Raw genomic sequence first — 19,659 nt, forward strand, 5'->3', positions numbered from 1 at the left:
AGACGGTGGGGGTTTATAATAACACAGTGCAGGTCAGTCATCCTCAGGGCTGAACACGCACACACTCACTTCACCAGACAAATACGCTGATTCAATTGCACAACAGTCATTAAGTTTTTGCACTGTTTTAAACCTACTGTAGATTATTGATTTATTGGTGTATTTCTTTAAACTTTATCTTTTTCTTGCTAGGTCTTTTTTATCAATTTTCATCGTCTATGTTTATCTGTTGTTGTCATTGCTAGGGTCTAAGAGAGAAACGCATTATCAATCCTCTGTATGTCTGGTGCATACTGCAGTTTTTGACAATAAAGAAGACTTTGAGATGATTCACAAAAGGAACACAGATCTGTCTGTCAAGCATCCTCCCGGACTTCTTAATGGGCACAATGTGTCCTTCAATTCCATTTCTCTTCCCCTCTCTGTTTTAATACATCACTGATTTCATATTTCTGTGCCATCTTTCACAAGTAAAACATTTTATCAATAAGAAGTTTAAATGATTAAAGAAGGCCTTTCGTGTTAATGAGAGGTGATGAAGAGGCTCTGATCTGTCTGTTTGTTTCTCATGCTCTGTCTCTTGACTGCCAAACCGGCGTGATCTGTCCCGTATTTTTGTGCATGATGCATCATCGATGACTGCACACGCTGTGAATGACGCGAGAAGAGATGATCAACCATCGTATTATCACGTTTCTTAATGCAGCGCAGTTATGAGACATTCTAAAGGAATTAGCGCGTTACTGACGTCAATCTTTTTGTTTGTTTTTTCACTGTAAACAGACTCTAGTGTGCCGAGTGGTCCAGAGGAACCGCAGAACTGTAACACCGAGAACATGATGCTTCATATAATCAAACTAAGTCTTATATCGCTCCATTACTCCAGTCACGAATCACACGCTCTGCTCTGGCTGCAGCCGGCTGTTTGTCCTGACGATGGTTTGTTATCATTTAATGTTATTTAGATTTTAATGATGCTGTATTGGTCTTCTTGTTGATGCACCTGGAGTGGGAAAGTACGATCTAATCACAAGTAGTCGACGCATTCAGAGATGCATGTTGATGCAAAGTGTAAACTCTAGTACTCAGACCTGTCCACTTCTGATCCGATCATCCAGGAGGCGTTTTAATACCACGTCTCAATGACCTAATTTTGTTGCTTCACTCTGTAGCTGAATAGAGGCGTACATTTACACTGACAGTGTTTCCCACATGTGGAAGATAACTGAGCATTTGTGTTTATTTTCTAAATCATATCACCATCCACTACCAATAAACCAGTAGACCACCTCTCTCTCTCTCAATACTACTCCTCACACACGTGTCTCCTCACCTGCTCTTCAGGGAACAGAAAGAGACTTAACAGACAACATTATGATAATGTAAGAGCTTATGTCTCTTCAAGGGGTGCTAGACAAGAATGTTTTAGTCTTCTGGTGACCTTTCTTTCAGCTGTCTTCATTTACTCCTGCAACTTTACAACCTAAAAGAAGTGCCTGTTGCATCCTTTCAAAATAAAAGCACGTTTGAAGAGTAAACAGCAATAAAGAAGCAATCTTTTCTCTAAAGCTGGAACATTTACAGGGTGAATTACAGCTTTAAATCATTATGGAAAAACTTAGCATCTTGAATCATGTCATGAATCGAACAAATGGATTGTTGCATCCTGAGTGACATTAACAGTATGGATGTCCAAAACAGAATGGGGGAGAAACATGCTAGAAACGAGTCACATGAAAGAAAAGACAAGAAGCTGCGAGAATGATTGTGATGGATCTCACTCTAATGAAATCTAGTGAAATCATTTCTAGGACACTGCACACTCATTTCCAAGCATCAGCCTGAGCTTTGGGGCCAGGAGAAATGGTTTTATAATTCAGAGCTTAAAGCACAAATATGTCTGCTAAAGAAACCAATAGTTCAGTTAATAAAGTCAGACTTTCCCGAGGGAAGAAGCAAAGTTCAACAGCTCAACACGCAGCCAATTGAGAACTGGAGGCCAAACAACAGAAGGGAGGAGGGGGAGAGGGAGGCAAATGAGTATGCAGCTTTGTTATGAATTATGAAGAAAAAAATAAATTTCACTGGGTCAATCATGGCAAAAAATAAAAAAACAGCATTTTTGCAGGGAAGGATGGGGGAGATGCATCAGATTGGAACTAGAGTGAAGCAGGTGGGGGTGTCGAACCTTGACAGCTTTGCTGAGTTTTCCTTGAAGCATGGACTCGGTGGCTGACAGAGCTTCCATTGCACTCCAGTTTTTCTCCCGAAGCTCCTGTTTTGGTCAGTTCCAGAGAGACACTACTTTCAGTTTGCCTCAGGGGAAAATGCATCCAGTGACCCTCAAATAAAGACTGGTAAGAGTAACACAACACACTGAACGCAATGCTCATTTTGAAGATTACTACACTCTGCTATTCACCCATGCTCCAACAACTAAAAATAAGCACGAATGTATCCCCTCGAGAGTCCGTGTCTCGCACCTTGTGTGGGTAAAAGCAGCAAGCAGACTACGCAGGATAGGTAAAGTAGCTGTGAGGCTTCTGTTAACATTGAGGTAGCACTGGTTTAAGAGATGGAAAAGAGAGAGATAAAAATGAAAAAAAAAAAGTCCAAATAAATATGCTTTTCAAATCTAATATGTCTCTCTTGGAAATACAAGGTAGGTGAGTTCCTGCTGCCCTGATTCATCCACAAGCACAGACAAGCTAGCTGAAGCACTCATGGCCACCGGCGAGCATAACAAGAGTAGGCTGGAAGGCCTGTTATGCAATGCTCAGCTTAAGCAATCCAAATCAAAATAGACATCTGTACTGATGTGTAAAATCATGTTGACAGTGAACCTTAGATAGAGAAACTTTTCTATTCTGGGTTTAAAAAAAAGAAAGAACCAAAAGCAAGATGAGTGAGACTCAGAGGCAGTGGACAACAGTGGGGGGTATGAATGTATGCAGTGTGCAGCTCCAGTGTGAGGGGAGGGTTTTGGGGTGCCACACAAGAAGGAGGGCAGGTGGGATTTTTTGCCAAGGGAGTCACACAGTTCAAGAAAAAAAAAAAACCTACGTTGTTCTTCTTCCTGTGAAGCTCCACAGAGTCCCTCAACTCAGCCAGCTCAGCCTGCAGATCTGAGACCTGCTGCGCCTTCTCTGACAATCTGACGGACAAGATGACGGCTCGTTATTATCGGTGACGTTATGAGGGAGTTAAGAATCCTTTGACATGATACACACTTGATGTGTTGTGTTCACGTGTACTTACTCTTTGAGCATCTCATGGCTTTGGATATCTGTGTGGGACTGCTGTGTGAGGAGAGAGAGAAAAAGTCAAGTTGGAACAGATACGGAGAGGCAATGCTGTCAAAGTTTAAGAGCAGCTCATACAATATGTCTTCAGTCAATGTCTGCCTTTTCTTAAACTTAAATGTTCTCTTAGCTTGACAAAACTTTTAGTTTCAGGCCACAAAAAAAAGATCACATTTCACTTTACAAGGAACATTTTTTGTGTGCGTCATTAGTGTTGTAGTCAAGGCCACAACAACCGAGACATGTCCGAGACCAGAGTGCACCAAGACCAAGACATTTAGGGATCGAGACCAAGTCAAGACCAAGACCATATATATCTAAAAAATTCACCATGAGAGGTAACAAAATAAAAGACTTGTGTTTATTTTATCTAAGTTTGCTTTAAAATAGAATTGACAGCAACGAACAAGGTTTGGTTTTATCTTTGTGGCCTCTCTTTTGACGCACTGAGAGCCTTTTGACTCCTTAAGTTTTGTTTTGGTCGTCGTTAGTTTAACTTTCACTTCAGTTTAGAGTTAAAACTGTGTTTTCTGTTGCCTGTGATCTCAGGAGAGGTAGGAGGACGCAGCGGTAAATTTGCAGGGTTGTTTTGATGAGCCTTTCTTTTCTAATTAGTGGTGTGCATTTTTTATTTTCTTTAGATAATATTTGTAGTGTTTTTATCTGATAGGTTATAGGTGTTGACACAGAGTGCATCAGTTCTGGTCTTGACCGGTCTTGATATAAAATACGGAGTTCGCCCAGTCCGAGTAAAAATGCTTTCGATTCCGAGACTAGACCAAGACCTTAAATAAGTGGCCTCGAGACCAGTCTTGAGACCAAGACCGGTCTCGAGTACTACAACACTATGCGTCATCGTTCCTCACCTGTTGATGTACCTGCTCCATATTGTCACTCAGCTCCACAGTCCTTGCCTCCACCTCAGCATGCAGACTCTGGATCTCCTGGTCCTTTTCTACCAGTCTGCAGGTCAGGTTAGATCATCATTAAGCCTCATTTGTGGCTGGAGAACTGCTTTAAGTGCGAGTGTCGAGGTTAACTTACAGAGCCTGGAGTTCTTGGAGCTGGGCACCAGAACTGCTCTGCTCTTCTGGCATCTCCTTCTGTCTCAGCTGCTCCATCTCTGCCTGCAGGGCCACCAACTGCTGCTCCAGAGCCTGGGAGACACAGACACAAACTGCTTCAGACGCGAGCTCAAACTAGGCCAGGACATGTACGTATATCTGAGGGATTGCCATTAAAGAATGTGTTTCATTGATACAGAAAAAAAGCACATACCTCTGCTGTCTTCTCTCTGGCTGAGCTGCTGTCTTGTGCTGCCTGTAGACTCTCCTCTAGGGAATTTAGCTTCAAATCCCTCTCTTGGATCCTAGAAAATAAAGTGAAAGAAGGGTTCATAACAGACTCTGTTGATTTTCATTTAAATAATGATATCTGCTACAAGAGCGAGTTTAACAACACACAAGATCAGGTGTTAAAAGTCTCACTATCAGAGCTGTGCTTGGGGATTAGCTTCAATATGCTCACAGTAGACTAAGTAGTGGCCTTTGGTTACGTAACATGTAATTATGACATCAGCTGCTCTTCATCCAAGCTGGCTGGCAAAGCTGTCGCCACTGATGAACTAGTGGAAGCGAAACTTCAGTTAGATACTTCTATCCGCCTCTGTCTTTGTGTATTGTGAATGCAGGTGGCTTTTATTACAGTGCCATGATCCCAATCCTGGAGCCCATTGACTCTCCTCTCACAACAATATGCAGTAGGTTACATGTTTTTGGAAGCAACAGGCAACTTTAAGAGCTTCTGGTAAAGTTTACATCCAGACTAGCATCTTGAAGAGAAAAGGTGGAGCTGGTGAAGGAAGGCAACATCTAATGGTGGATATTGAGCAGCACCTTTTTGTTTTTAATTTAATTTAATTTTGGGGGCTTTTTAAAAAAAAAATCTTTATTTATAGAGGAGAGGACAGTGGATGAGGAGAAAAGTGGGGGAATGACATGCAGTGAAGAGGTCGCAGGCTGGATTAAAACCTGGGCTGCCCGCTACATGGGTGCACAAATCAAACAATTAGGCTAAATCCGCGCCCTTGAGCTGCACTTTTAGGAGGCATCTGTTAGTCGACATTAATTACAGCTCAATTGGCGTCACCAAAGGGTTCCAGGATTGCATTTCAGGGGACTGTTTCGACCCCTTTCGCTCCCTGCACAAACTGTTTCCCTGTATACATCCAATGCATCAAACCGTAGCGGATGATACAACTTGTGCTACAAACGTATACAAGAAAACTACGGATAAATTATCCTCTTCTGACCCTGCAAGTTCAGCATGTTATCAAGGGGTAAGCACCTGTGTTGAAAAAAGAAGCAAGTGCTTAGCGTTAGGGTCCTGCTCACCCTGTCTGGGTTGCAATACGCTCACTATACATCATCCTTTATAGAACAGGTCTACAGGGTGGAATCATAGACTGTATAAAATATGGAATATGGACGTAGTATCCGTTACGTCACCCATCTGTTTCTGAAGAGCTGTTTTGGCAGCCATGTTACTGCTGTCGAGCTAGTGTGAGGTAAAGAGGCAGACCTTTAGCCTCCTAGCCAACAGCTACAGTTTTCCCACCTGTCAATCAGTCAGCTGTGCCTCTCATTGGAAGACTCGTAATCTCAATATCTTTGAAATTGCCACATTAGAAAACAATTCACCCCCCGTACAGTGTGGGCTGATCGAGACATGAGCTATCCAGACTACACTCATCTTTTGTACCAGGCTGTGAACATGTTTATTTCTGCTGTAAAGATCAGCTTTTCTTAATTGGTGTGTATGTGGTTTTCGGTACTTCCGGAGCCAGCCTCAAGCGGCAGTTTTTAACACTTCCGCATTGGACTTATATTTTTAGACTGGTGGTTGCCGCTTGGGTGGAATATGTTTTATGACTCACTGGTTTTAATTGTCTTAAGGCTAAGATATATGCATATTTGGAAGCGTTGCTCATTTGACTGACAGGTTGTAGCTGTTTGCCAGACAGCAAGGATGTAGCTTAAGCTCCACCTCTTTTCCTGGAATCAACATTTCCAATATGGCAACTGCCATCTTTCAGTTTCACAACACCTCCTCAGAAACCAATGGGTGACGTCGCTGAGACTACGTCCATGTTCTATATAGTCTAGGATTTTTTACAAAGAAGATCATGATCCCTAAACACCAGAGGGTAATCATTTGATCTTACTTGTTCTGGAGTTCTTCCACTATCGACTCTGATGGGACCTGTAATGACAGTAGATGATGATTTTAAAACATGAATATTGACGTAACAAAAAAGAACAGTATAGAACAATGTGAGACATTTCACCTGTTCTGCTTTCATTCTTTTCAGAGCCTCATTTTCTTGTTTCAGCTCCTCGTTCTCTCCTCTCACAGCCTGCATGAGGACAAAACATCCCCTTAATTATTATTGCCCATTGGGGATTGTGATCACAAAGCAAGCACTCTAATACAGAGTCATTCAAAGCATGCTGATGTAATTCTAATGTATATTGTTTCCTGTTTCTTTCCAAACTAAAAGACAACAGACACCTTAAGCTCTTCCTCCTTGTTAGCCATCTCAATCAGCCCCTTCTCCAACAGGCCCTCCACTGTCTTCATGTTCTCCTCCTTCTCCCAGGCACTGAGTAGGAAGTATAAAAGAGCATTCAGTTAATTATGATGACTTATCATTCCCACTGACAGAGAAACAAGCCCAACCAGCTGATGTATTTCAAATATGTTCCAGTTTTCAGACAAACACACCTCTTCTGGAACTGGTCCAACGCCAACTGAGAGGCAGCCTGTACAGGGAGAGACGCAGGCAAACGGTAAGAGAGAGGGTGTGTCAAAGGGAAGGACATAGAATTTAATATGTTTGTTGTTTTTTTATGTGGAAGAGTGGTAAAAAAGTACAAAAGTAACCTGATCAGAAATCTGTGCCTGCAGATTCTGAAACTTTGCCCTCAGCGACAGGTTCTCATTGTGCAGGCTCTGCAGAGGGAAGGAGGAGACACAGTTATGAGTGACTTTCAAAACATTTTATCTCTTTCCTATCCATTTAGCTTCTAAAAACAAAAACATCTGCAACTGTGGACCTGTCTGCCCTCCTGACACAATAAGAGGCCTTACTAAATTCCAGCAGGCTAATGAACCCGCAGCAGTGTTAATATAAGGAGCTGTAGATGAAGCGGTCATGTGACTATACCTGCATGTTGGTTTCTCTACCGGCCCCGCTGCTCCTCTCAGCATTCAGAGAATCCTCCAGACTCTTCCTCTGCAGCTCCTTTTCAGCTAATCTGAGAACAACACAAGGGAAGAGAGGGTTTAAGTGAGCGCAAGAATCACAGCTATATAACTCTGAATGCAATCAGAATGTGTCGAAGGGTTAGAAATGAAAGCAGTTCTTACAGCTTCTGTAGCTCCTCAATGTGGGAGACTTGGGTGACCTAAATGAGAGAAATAACAAGTTATTAGCCTGCATATGGACACACATATGGAGTGTCTTGCATTAATGAAATACATGTAAGTGAAGTTGAAAAAATATACCTGTGAAGACATCTGGGCCTGCATGCCCTCATTTTGGACCAGCAGACTTTTGTTTTCATTCATAAGTTCCTGTTAAACAAAGACTTTGTTAGCTTTGAGTGTTTTTTGATGTTCACTCTACATCAGAACACCATAAGCATTCATTCAATCCATTTACAGACCTGAGTGTAATCAGATTTCATATAATACAATTCAAATTACTTAAGGTTAAATCTAGTTTATTTCATTGATTTTGTGTGTGTGTGATGTGGTCTTGTCTCACCTGGACCCGTACTTGCATTGAGTCATCAGGCATGCTGTGCTGAGACATCTCCATGAGCTCCATCACCCTCTCCTCCACCCGCTCCTTGGCCACCATGGCTTCCGTCAGGCTGCCGTGCAGGGTCTGGAGTTCCTTGTTCTTGTTGTTCATCTCTGTCTCCGCCACCAGCAGCTGGCTGTGAAGCTCTGCACCCACACACACATACACACGCACGCGCACACACACACACACACACATTTAGTTGCTAAATGTAATGTGATGGTTCACTTTGATGTGAAATAAAACAACTCAGAGGCCCCGTTCGTTTGAGTGACATCATGTTTCATCACCTTGCTTAGAGGTCTGCAGTTTCTCTCTCTCAGCGTTGACACCGTGGCAGAAATTCTGCAGGTCTTCCCACCGTCTCTTTGCTTCCTGCAGCTGAGCCTGAGGACGAAGAGATGGAGCCAATTTGGTGAACGCTTTTCACCCACACATTATACGGGAAAACAAGTGCCCACAAAATGTTATCAGGGGTGGCTTGAGTGGGCGTCAAGATCCTACGCTTTGAAGTGTTGGAGTGTGCAGCTCCAGCACGCAGGGTAAGATAACAAATGTCAGACATCCATCTGTCTTCTCACTGTCAATACCATTACTGTACAGTTAGTGATGGAGGTTGATGTGCATTAAGGGTGTCTGAATTTCTAGAGGCCTCACAAGTCTCCCTCAGAAGTCAACTCCAGCTCTGGAGAATGGGGTTAAAAAATATCTTCCAGAGCAGAAATACAGCACATTATCTAAAACCATTTATCTTTCCTGTCTGACTTGAATAGTCACTGCTTTGAATGGCATATAGCCTAACTTTGTATACTACAGAATATAACCTCATAACAAGGAATCTGTCCCTTTGACACATCTATAAACAAACTAAGCTAATATTAGATCTCAGCTAGACCCTGCTGTAGTAGAATAATCCCTGATGTTCAACATCAACCTGCTTTATTCTGTGTTTTTAAACAATTCCAGTTTCCTTTCCATTAAGAAAATGAAGAAGAGCTTTTGAATGCAATTACATAACATAGCTTAACTTTCACTAGTGTTTTGACTACATAGCACATCCCTACAGTTTGCTATTGTAACCTGATAATTTAGTCAAACCAGTTCTTGTTTTTTTGCTCTAACTGAGAAGTTTTTAAATGGCAGTGAAACAACTTACACAGCTGTGTATGCTTCTGTTTTAGAGACCAAGAAAAGCCCTTTTTGAATAATGATGGTATTGTATCACTGCCTTCACTGCTGACTTTGCAGATACCGATGGATTCTAAATACCGGTATCGCTGTCGGAAAATCTCTGATAAAGAAAACAAGGTGTCATGACATGAAAAGCCTGAACTTGTGGGCATAACTTTCGAGCTCAGACTCGTCTGAGTGGAGCGAGTAACTCTAATGTTCATCTTTGATGGTGGTCAATGAAAAGACAGGAAAGGCTGATCTGAGTGTCTAGCAGGAAGGTGTTGTTTATACACAGCACAAAGCTTCAAACATTCCTGCCTCTAAAGCCAACACAGGTTCTCTTTCCCACACCCCGACCCCAACTTCTGCTACAACCCCCTCTCGTTTCCCTGTCAAAGCTACCACACCCATTCACCCTATTTGAAGCTGAGCGGCATTCCAAGGTTTTGTGCAGATCTGTTCTTTATTTTGTGTGTATGTGTGTGTGTGTGTGTGTGTGTGTGTGTGTGTGTGTGGGAGTCTCGGTTGAGGAAACTGAAGCACCGGCTAAATAAACACATTGTGCATCTGGATGAGCGTACCTCCAGCTGGGACACGTTCTGCTTGTAGCCGACCTCCAGCGACTTCCTCTGGTGCTCCTCCTGCTGCAGCTTGCCGTTGTTTTCCGCCAGCTCTTTCATCAGAGCGGCGTACTCGGAACGCAGCTTGTTCAGCTCGGCCGAATTCCTATCGAGAAACACACGCGCAGACACATGCACGGATGAGTGATATGAGACTGGCTGATGAGGCATGTGTGTAGAATGTTACTGGTGAAATGATCTACAAGTAGCCTGAACAAGGCAGAATAATTCTGCTTTAATTCTGTAACCACAAGGGAAACAATGTGGATAATACTGAGATAGAGGTTAGCCACTAAAATAAAAAGGGACAGGATTAGAAATGTTAGCATGACCTGGATAACTAGAAGTCAAAGCTATGCAGATGAGACATGTAAGAAGCTCTACAGAGCGTCACTCGTGGGGTCATGTTTTAGTGAACCACTCACTTGCTCTCCATCTGGTTGGTAGCGGAGCTCACTGCGTCCCTCAGGATCCCGTTCTCCTGCTGCAGTCGAGTGATCTGGCTCTCCAGCTGCTCTCTCACCTGCTGGAACTGCACATTAAGAAGGGGACATCAGACAAAGGGATTCAGTCTCTGTGCAGCCTTGAGAAAAGGGTGCCACACTTCACATTACAGATATTATACGAGTAAATTTCTCTGACAGTAGTCTCACCTTTATCTGCATGGTCTGGAGCTCCTGGTAGCTGCCCTGCGCTTTGGCCTGCATTCCCCCAACTTCCTTCTCCATGGCTGCACGCTGCTCCCTCATCACGGCCTCCACACGGCCCGTCTTCTGCTTCTCCACCTGAAGCTCCTAAAAATCACAGGAGGTGTCAGAAGCTACTTACTGAAACTAACAGAACTCTTCCAAGAATCAGAGTAACATTTCGGTATGAGGAAGTGATTCAAAAAGTGCAACATGAGAATCCAGACCTGGCTGAGCTGTTTCACTTTGTCCTTGGCAATAGAGGCCTCCTCCTGCAGAGTTGTGAAGAGCCTCTCTCGTTCCTGTGCGGCGGGGTCGGGCCTTGCAGCAGTCTGGTGATGAGACAGGTTACATTTAAAAAAAGCCTGCAAAGCAAGTCCAACTTGCTACTTTAACGCTCCTCTGTTAAATGCAAATCAGGAAGAAATGTCACTCATTACAGCATCGAGCTGAAATGTCTTTTCTCATGTCTCACTTTTTGCCAGGCGTCTAAGGCATTCGGGCTCTTCTCTCGGAGCAGGGCGATCACGCTGACTGCTTCGGCTTCTGACAGAGCCAGGCTGGACAGACCAGAGAGCAGCTCCTTCAGCTTCACCTCCGTGTTCTCTGTGAAAACACACAAAGCAGAACATGTAGTTTAGCTAGCAGATGTAGATGTAAAAAGAAAAGACAGAGTAAGATGTCTTTTTATTCCTCTTACCTTTGTCAGTCTCAGTCTTCTGTTTCTTGCCACTGCCTTTGGATGGTGCATCATCATTATGAGCTGCCTGGTGGTTGGCAGAAGCTGATGAGTCGGACACGGCGTTGGCATCGTCCACTTCATTTGAGAAAAAGAAAACAAGTTGAATGGAAGGTGAAGTGTTCAGGTTAAGGTTTAAGCACACATCGTGATGTTTGAAAGAAATGGAGACCATTGTGTAATCATTACCAGGCTCAGTCTTCTGTTTCTTGGCAGAGTTCTTCTTCTTGCCACTGGGAGCATTTGGAGTTGCACCATCCAGAACTTTGGTTTCAGCAACAACAGGGGCCTCCTTCTTGGCTGGAGCTGGAGCCTGTTCTGCTTTAATCTCTGGCTGCTGGTCATCAACTGGAAAAGAACAGATAAGGGAAAAATGCAGTCAATCTCCAGCAGTCTGCCTTGAGACTGATGATGGAGGAAATTCAAATATCCCTACACTTATTGAGGATGTACCAACTGTGGCTAACTTTTTATCCCACATTTTCTATCAATTCCTTTTGTCACTTTGCTTTCTCTTTCTTTCTTTCAATGTGTTTCTCCAGTTCCTCTCATTTGTATCTGTACTTCTTGCTACTCACCGGGTTCTGCCTTTTGCTTCTTCTTGTCCTTCTTCTTCCCAGAGCTCTGTGGGGGTGTTTGAGCCTGAACGGGAGCCTGAGCAACCTGGATCTGAGCTTCAACTTTGGGAGAGGGAGGGCTGGACTGTTTGCTCGCAGCCACAGGTGCCTCCGTCTTCTTGCTGATCGGCTTAGAGCCGTTCACCTCCGGCTCTTCAGAGGAAGCGGCGGCAGCGGCGGCAGCAGCGGCAGCCGCCGCAGCAGCAGCTTTGGCAGCCTTCTTCTCCTTCTTCTTCCTCTCCCTCAGACTGACAGGAGCTTCTGGAGACGCTGAAACAGGCACATATGGAGTAGGTGTTGGTGGATCGGGGTCTGGTGTGACCACTGGTGCGGGTTCTTCCTCCAGCTCCTGAGAAGAGCTGTTGGCACCGTCAGCCATGTCAAAGTCCCGCACGTCCTCTTCGGACTCTCCACCTCCACCACCTCCGCCGCCTCCTCCACTGGCACTCTCCTTCTTCTTGCTCTTCTTTTTCTCATTCCTCTTGCGGGTGTCCGGCCTGGATGGCGGTAGCTTGAGGTCCCGCTTCTGCCGGGCCAGCACCTCGTCGTACGAGGTTTCCTTCATGAAGAGCCAGAAGAAGAGGAACATGAGGGCGATGACCAGGGAAGGGGCCAGGATGAGGAGGTACTGGGAGTCGTAGATATCCACCGCCATTCTGAGAACAGAGAGAGAGACGCACAGATGAATACAGAATAACTGACTACAGGCGGAGACCACACAGTGGAAACAAACATATTCATGACACGTGAATATTCATGACCATGATATGTATCTGCAAATAAGGTAGATACACCGTATGTGTGACATGACGGGAGCTGGCAGGACTGCAAAGGAGGTGTTAGTACATCTGCATTGCTGAGAAGGTGAGAGAGAGGGACTCCTACTCACACCTTGTCCTCTCTCTTAGTAGTATGATCCAATTAGATTACACTACACAGCTTAACATCCACCTTGTCTTTATATAAGATGAAAGTAGAGCCTGGTAGATTTATGGATTTGCTGGACCTAGTAGAGGCATAAAGGATCAATATAATGTAGACATGATAACATGTAGGGATGCACCGAATATTCCGCCACCAAGACTTTTATCATTGTTACAACACGCTTGTCTGAATAAGGGCCAACATGTCTGCATCCATTATTCCTTTAATGGCAGCACTAAAGCGTCTTCTAAGCAAAGAGGTTGAGACGGACCACAGAGTGAAAACAATGAAAAGTACACTCTTAGAGTCTGTCAGCATATGTTTCACTGAGATCTATTCAGATCATCTGCACTTCATCGCGACTGTACTTGATCTGCGTTATAAAGATCATTACTTGGATGTGGGAGTAAAGCAGTGCACACGAGAAATGATCCAGGACGCGATGGATGTGGAGAACCCGCTTGGAGACGGAGAAGCGCACAGAGGAGAACAGAGCGCAGAAAAAAGCACTCATCTCTCTGAACCAGATGAGGGGCATGCATGTTCAATGAGATCCTTTGATTTTAGTGAGGTTAGTACACAGTCGGAGCCATAAATGCAATGGTAGGGGAGACCGGGGACAGTTGTAACATTTTTTGACATTTCCGTCCATAACTTTGAGCTCTTTTAACCCAGTGTGTTCAAACTGCTATACAAACTAGCTGCAACTAAACTGAGCATGTGCAGAGTGAATCAAGTGATTCCTAACTTGTTCCTGATTGGAGCAAGTACAAGTGTTATGTACTGTCCCTGGTCTCCCTACTAATAATTGGCATGATAATTTGTTTCGGTGTTTCGGCCTTGGTTTCCTCATTTTCGGTTTTAGCCAAGAATTTTCATTTTGGTGCATCCCTGATGATATGTTCTATTATCAGTGTTTTTTTAAGACAGCAGCCTTCTGATGACATTTCAGACTAAATATTGGTGCACAAGCGACATAGAGAAGGTCAAATGCTCTCTGTGTATATCTGCTGCCACACTGATTATCAGCATGTTTTCCCCCTCTCTCTCTCTTTACCACTTAGTTTCTGTTTCAGTCAAAAAAAAGAATCACATGAAGAATTTCCTGCAATGGGAAGAAGTTATTAGAGAATAAAAGCCATCCGCTTCCCTCATGGCGGCTTAAAAGGGGACAAATAGGTCAAGAACGACTCGACTAAAAAGAAGACTGCTCTCTGTCTCATTCAGTCACTTCCCTCCTTCAGCCCCCACAAGGACGACTTGGTGGCATTCTAGACTCATATTAGGATGGATTTGCAAGAGGCAAAAATACACCCACATGCAAGTGTCACCTGGCGCTGAGGGCTGCTGCAGCTGCAGTTTGGCCCCTGCGAGAGAAAAGAGGGACGTCTTAAGTCGCAGGCAAAGTTTATAAAGTCAAAAGGTCCTGAGACGACTTCAGTTTCACATCTGCCAGAAGTTTTTTTAGGAACTTTGTTTTGTTACTTCAAGGCTGCATAGTGAGAATGAACTGGGCGGATTGGTTTAAATAAATCAGGAATAATTAAGTGCTCATTTTAAACCACTTAATCCAAACCAGCTCCTAGATTAATTGTCATTTCTTGGCATGAGCGGCGCTGATAAAATGCCTGCGTGATTTCAGGAGATGCAATGGATTTATTTGTCAAAGCAACAGTTACTCATGCATTTTGCACATATGAATATTAATTAATGCAGCTTCTCAGCCAAGTAATCTGATTAATCCAATGATCCAACACTGCGCAAGACTTCCTCATTTTCCTTATTTATAGGACTCTTTCATTAAATACTTCATGTTGTAGCTTTTCTATTCAAACTAGCTTACTTCACCCTGTATTGCATGTCCAGTTTTGTAAAAAAGGAATCAACAACAGGGAACTTCTGCAATCAAATCAGCAAAAACAGTGCAGGGGATTTCTCCCACAGGACCACACAGTCGTAGATCTTAAGCACACAAAAGCAAAGTAAAAGCAGCATTCTAGGATAGCACCAACAGTAAATGACCTGGCGTGCAGCACAATCACTTCCTATTCTTGAGATCTGTGGCAGTAATATAGCGTGGGAGTCAGCGTCGTAGAGCAGACCTCTTTAGTAATTTGGATTAAGCAGATTACCCATGATAATACATTTAAGAATAACTTTCCACTGCAGGCCTTCCTGAGGAGTGGAAGGCTTAGCGCTATAGTGTTATGTTGACCCTGTTTCAGTATCAGAAACACACAAAAATGTAGCAGGACAATAAGAATGTGTACATTTGACTTTTTATTTTGCCTTTTAAACACAAAGCTTGATCCTGAACCCTTATTGTGTAACATTTTTAACTTTATGAGAAACCAGGACTGACCATATTATCCGATTGGCTGGTCTTTCAGTTTTATTATGAATGTTTGCTTTAACCTATAATAACTCTCAACTTCATTTCCTCTGAGCAGCTCGTATGGCATCTGTGTCAAAGAGCATGCATTCCTCCATACAGGATAAGCTACAGCTGGGGGCAAACTCATACAAAATATATTCAGCTGAAGTAGCTGCTAGTTTAAAAGACAAACTCAGCACCGAGTCAAAAATAAATAAAAATACAATGACTCTAAATATTAGCTTTTATGAAAGAAGGAAACAGGTATCTTATCTGTGACCTTATTAGAAGTTAACAGACAGCAACATCTGAATACAGAAATCCTTCACTAGCCGCATGTTTTCCTAAACAAACATGACTGCTCTGAGTACAGTATGTTCTACCTTTACAGCATGCCTGAGAAACGTTTCCACTTCAGTGTTTAGTGGCCGGCTACCAAATCTGGAATTTCTTTTAATGCATTCATTTCATGTTCCAGGAAACTCCCATGTCAGAAAGAATTAAGCTGTGAAATAACTTTAAAAGCAACACTGCTTCTTGGCCTCTTAGGTATGGGTGGGGTAGGCAGTGTGAAAGTTTGAGGCCTGCTTTCTTTCTTTCTCTTCCAGGCCTCACTCAAGGGTGGAAGGTGCATGCGTTTCCTTATTGTGCAGCCCGATCCTTGTCCCAGCATCGAAATGAGCCAGGAGGACAAAGCCCTCTCGGGCTGTTGGCTCCCCGGAATCTAGTTACTTGGCTGGCCGGGCCTCTTGATTTGGCAGGACTGGAGAGAGAGGGAACTCCTGAAATCTAACCACCGGGAACCAAAGAGCAGGGCAGACAGACACTTGAAAACCAGGCCGTGCTGCACTTGACAGCCAACGTGTTCAAGAACTGAACAGCAAGTCAACAGTTTCAGGGAAGCCGAACCATGAAGCTATTCAAATGAACAGTTTCAGTAGTGGTTCTCATAAAGACCACAAGTGTCTCTGGGTGTTTTTAAAGGTAAACTTAAGACTTCTTTTTAATCTAGCTTTTAATTTTGAGTCATTTATTTTTAGCCCTGGACTGCATTTTTATTACTATCATTATTATTATTTGTATTATTTTAATCATTGTTTTAACATTTATTTATCTTATTTAATTATTTATTTCTTGTATTCATCTGACCTTGTTAACGTTACATTATTTTTAACTTTTCTTTCCACTATTACTTATTTTATTATTTATTTATTTTATTTTTAAGTATCTTATTCATAATCATGCCTTTTATAATTTTACTATTGCTGTTGTTTTCTGTCTCTCTGTTATTCTGTGAAGCACTTTGGGCTGCATGTTTTTATGAATGAAAGGTGCTCTATAAATAAAGTTGAGTTGAGAGTTGGGTTGTCATTTTCAACATGAAAATCAATCCAATCTCCTCCCCAGTTCTTATGTAAATAGTTATATATACAATGGTTTGTATAATGGATGTAGGCAGGAAAATGAGTGGTTATTACTGACTGAAGAGGTGAAGTTTAATGTATATGTATGTTTAAACGTCAAGAGTATAAATGGATGCATTCACCTGGTAAGATAATGGAGGACAGACACATTTCAGGACTGAATGGCCATCTGGACATACTACTTCTTTCTATGCATACGCATATAAAAGACTGGAAAAGGATAATTACAAGTATCTAAGTGTTGTACATTTTGTGTTGTTACCCTTTCCAAATAAAAATACAATTAAAAAAAAAAAGAAAATCAATCCAATCTAATGCCAGAGAGCAGCTGGTTATATTTTAGACAGGCTAACGCTTGTAAAAATGACAATGTCAACCCCCTCCATGTTACTATTTGTTTGACTTACAGTAGAAGTCCTGGAAGTGATCATTACTACTTCACATGCAGCTTGGTAAAATGACTGTGAAACAATTGAAGTAAAAGGCACCGTCCCACACAAATTAATATAGAATAACTGTGTATGTCCCTTTGTAATGGCACTGCAATCAGTTTCAGATTTTGATCTTTTACTTACTACGACAACTACTGCTAGCATAACATCTGATAGAGAGTTTCCTGGATTGTGGGTTATTCAAAGTGATCTAGATAAAGGATCATATGTAGGACACAAGGATCATAATTCTGTCTGAGTGGTTAAGTTGTATCAGAATATCAGTCATAAACTATACTGAAAGTGCCAAAGTACAATCCAGGGCATCTTGGAAAAACATTAACAATAGGTGGAGGTCCATTGAAATGCTTTGGAATAAGGAAGTCTTTTTTTTTTATATATATATATATATATATTAAATCAAATTAAACACTTAAAGAAAAAATGATCTATAGATAGACATGTGGTGGATTGTCCCAGGTGCTATCAAGTCCTCAGTCCACTTATAAAAATAAGTGTATTAAACTTCTGAAGATTCATCCTGAAGCCATTAGGACACAGTGTGACAGATATGCATCGTCATGTCTCCAGCAGTCACCACCTTATTGCTGACGTGGGAGGCTGCCAACTAAAGTGACGATCAATTAGAAGCACCCGAAATAAATTGCGACACTTTGACTTGTCTTTGAGGTAGTTTGATGTCCACCAAGCCACCTCCACATTTAAAAAAACAAAAGGGGGCTGATCACTACAGCTCAGCACCAAATGTCTCAGCATGCTAGGTCATGTCTAATCGTGGGCCTTGTGCACACTACTACTAGTACAATCTATGTTATAGCTGAAAGACTTGGTGCTTGTGAGTATAGACTGTAATCATAGAAAATGCAGAAGTGATGCAGTTAATCGTGCTAGCTAAGCTCCCAAATCACACGTTACACTGTATGAAAGGAAATGAATATGAAACGAGGCACACGCCAATTGCCAGCTAACTTCACCAACGTGACTAGCAAGAAACTGTTTGTATTATTAGTGAAGAAAGCTCAATAGTGGCCTAGATATGGCTACAAGTAGTTGCTATCATTGTAAAAAGCAGACAGAAAAAGAGGCTTGTCGACAGCACTATGAATGAGCTAGCTAACACCAATGCTAGCTAACTAACGTGGGCCAGTTACCAACGTTAGCCGGTGTTTCGGTTAAACGAGTGACCATGATAACTGGCGACTTTCAGCTGAATGCGTCGGTGGTAGTCGTAGTTGCAGAGTGGAGTGAGGTTCCAGCTGTTTTAAAAAGGCAGAAAGTCGTCAGATAACATGGTAACACGTTAAACGGAAACACCGGTCAATCCAATTATTAGTACAAGAGGAAGTCCTCTAATAATCGGTGTGCAATTTGAGTTGTAACACTCAGTCTTCTTTCACAAGCACTCAGCCCCACAAGGAGGCGTGAACGTCTGCCCCACAGGCCTCGTCTTCTTGGTGACCCAGCCTCCCTTCTCTCCTGAAATCTCTGACCCGGTCTGCTGCTTCAGTCTGCCGCTCCAGTCCTGAGGGCCGTTACCAGGCCCGGGTAAAGAGCTTAGCCGCGCTTAGACCAGGATAAGACGCCTTCTTTCTTTTTTTGCTAGGAAATGAGTGTATAACCGAAAACGTCCTACCTGTAGTTTCAGTTCTCAGCCTCCTTAGTAAGTGGTGAAATGGCGTTGACTCTGCGTTGACTCTGGCAGACTCTCCTGACTTCCCGGGGCAGCTCCAGCCTGGCTTTCTCTTGCCTGTGCTATCCGTCAGACTATCTCCTGTTTCTGGTTCGCGGGGGCGGGTCATAGGCAGGCTGCTGGGGTAGGCTCGTTTTGTGAGCCAGGGCGTGCCTCCGCGAGTGGCTGTCAGACAAGACGGCGCATGCTATGAACGATGTATCTCCAGCCAAAGCAAAAGATACACACTTTAAATGTATGAACAATATTTATCCTTCTAAAGAATTACTCTGTGCACGCTTTAAATTTGGCTTTAAGTTGGGGGTGCTGTAGTAAGAGGTGCATTTTTTTTTCTTTTTGCATTTAGGTTACTTATGCAACTGATAGGCTATAGTGCACATACATTTTATTTTTATTTATCTGGTTTGAATACAAGCTTTCAAGAGAACTTTTCATCATAAATTCACAAATTGCAACTTCCATACCCCGTTGTACAGCAAAGAGCATACAAGACAAACCTGGTAAAACAGGCCCAAAAGGCAGTAAAGCGCATTGAACAGAACTTATCCAAATAACTTCAGTTTTTCACACAGGGCACATGCATCGGGTTATTTTAAAATGAATAATTTTTTTTAAATTGCTATAATTATTTCTCAAATCTTCCTCAGGTATTACATTTTCAGAAAATAAAACAATGAAAAAAAAACTGATTTATTGTGTTAATTAATGTATTTTTTTCAACTTATTTATGCATCCACAAAAAAATGTGTGATGCCTTTTCCAACAGTGGGTGTTGCAGCACCCTCAGCACC

General features: G+C 42.7%; 1 protein-coding gene across 5 annotated transcripts in view; it reads right to left on the reverse strand.

Moving 5' to 3' along the window:
* ktn1 (kinectin 1) overlaps positions 1-19,063 on the reverse strand; it is a 25,888-nt gene extending 6,825 nt beyond the window's left edge. The window contains exons 1-25 of one of the 5 annotated variants that reach the window (XM_034675919.1): positions 18,812-19,063; positions 11,966-12,660; positions 11,577-11,735; positions 11,349-11,465; positions 11,124-11,254; positions 10,876-10,980; positions 10,616-10,756; positions 10,388-10,494; positions 9,924-10,068; positions 8,460-8,556; positions 8,131-8,315; positions 7,869-7,937; positions 7,731-7,768; positions 7,528-7,618; positions 7,245-7,313; positions 7,086-7,123; positions 6,873-6,963; positions 6,649-6,717; positions 6,526-6,563; positions 4,581-4,671; positions 4,347-4,459; positions 4,169-4,265; positions 3,259-3,299; positions 3,064-3,154; positions 2,189-2,275 (exon numbers count right to left, since the gene is read on the reverse strand). In XM_034675919.1, the coding sequence (XP_034531810.1) occupies positions 2,189-2,275; positions 3,064-3,154; positions 3,259-3,299; positions 4,169-4,265; positions 4,347-4,459; positions 4,581-4,671; positions 6,526-6,563; positions 6,649-6,717; positions 6,873-6,963; positions 7,086-7,123; positions 7,245-7,313; positions 7,528-7,618; positions 7,731-7,768; positions 7,869-7,937; positions 8,131-8,315; positions 8,460-8,556; positions 9,924-10,068; positions 10,388-10,494; positions 10,616-10,756; positions 10,876-10,980; positions 11,124-11,254; positions 11,349-11,465; positions 11,577-11,735; positions 11,966-12,659 (2,904 nt within the window). In that variant the 5' untranslated portion in view covers position 12,660; positions 18,812-19,063. The remainder of the gene's footprint in view (positions 1-2,188; positions 2,276-3,063; positions 3,155-3,258; positions 3,300-4,168; positions 4,266-4,346; positions 4,460-4,580; positions 4,672-6,525; positions 6,564-6,648; positions 6,718-6,872; positions 6,964-7,085; positions 7,124-7,244; positions 7,314-7,527; positions 7,619-7,730; positions 7,769-7,868; positions 7,938-8,130; positions 8,316-8,459; positions 8,557-9,923; positions 10,069-10,387; positions 10,495-10,615; positions 10,757-10,875; positions 10,981-11,123; positions 11,255-11,348; positions 11,466-11,576; positions 11,736-11,965; positions 12,661-18,811) is intronic. The other 4 variants (XM_034675920.1, XM_034675921.1, XM_034675922.1 and 1 more) reach the window with 4 other exon arrangements.
* Positions 19,064-19,659: the final 596 nt, after the last annotated feature.

The sequence above is a fragment of the Notolabrus celidotus genome, chromosome 22 (assembly GCF_009762535.1).
Source record: "Notolabrus celidotus isolate fNotCel1 chromosome 22, fNotCel1.pri, whole genome shotgun sequence".
Taxonomy (NCBI): Eukaryota; Metazoa; Chordata; class Actinopteri; order Labriformes; family Labridae; genus Notolabrus; species Notolabrus celidotus.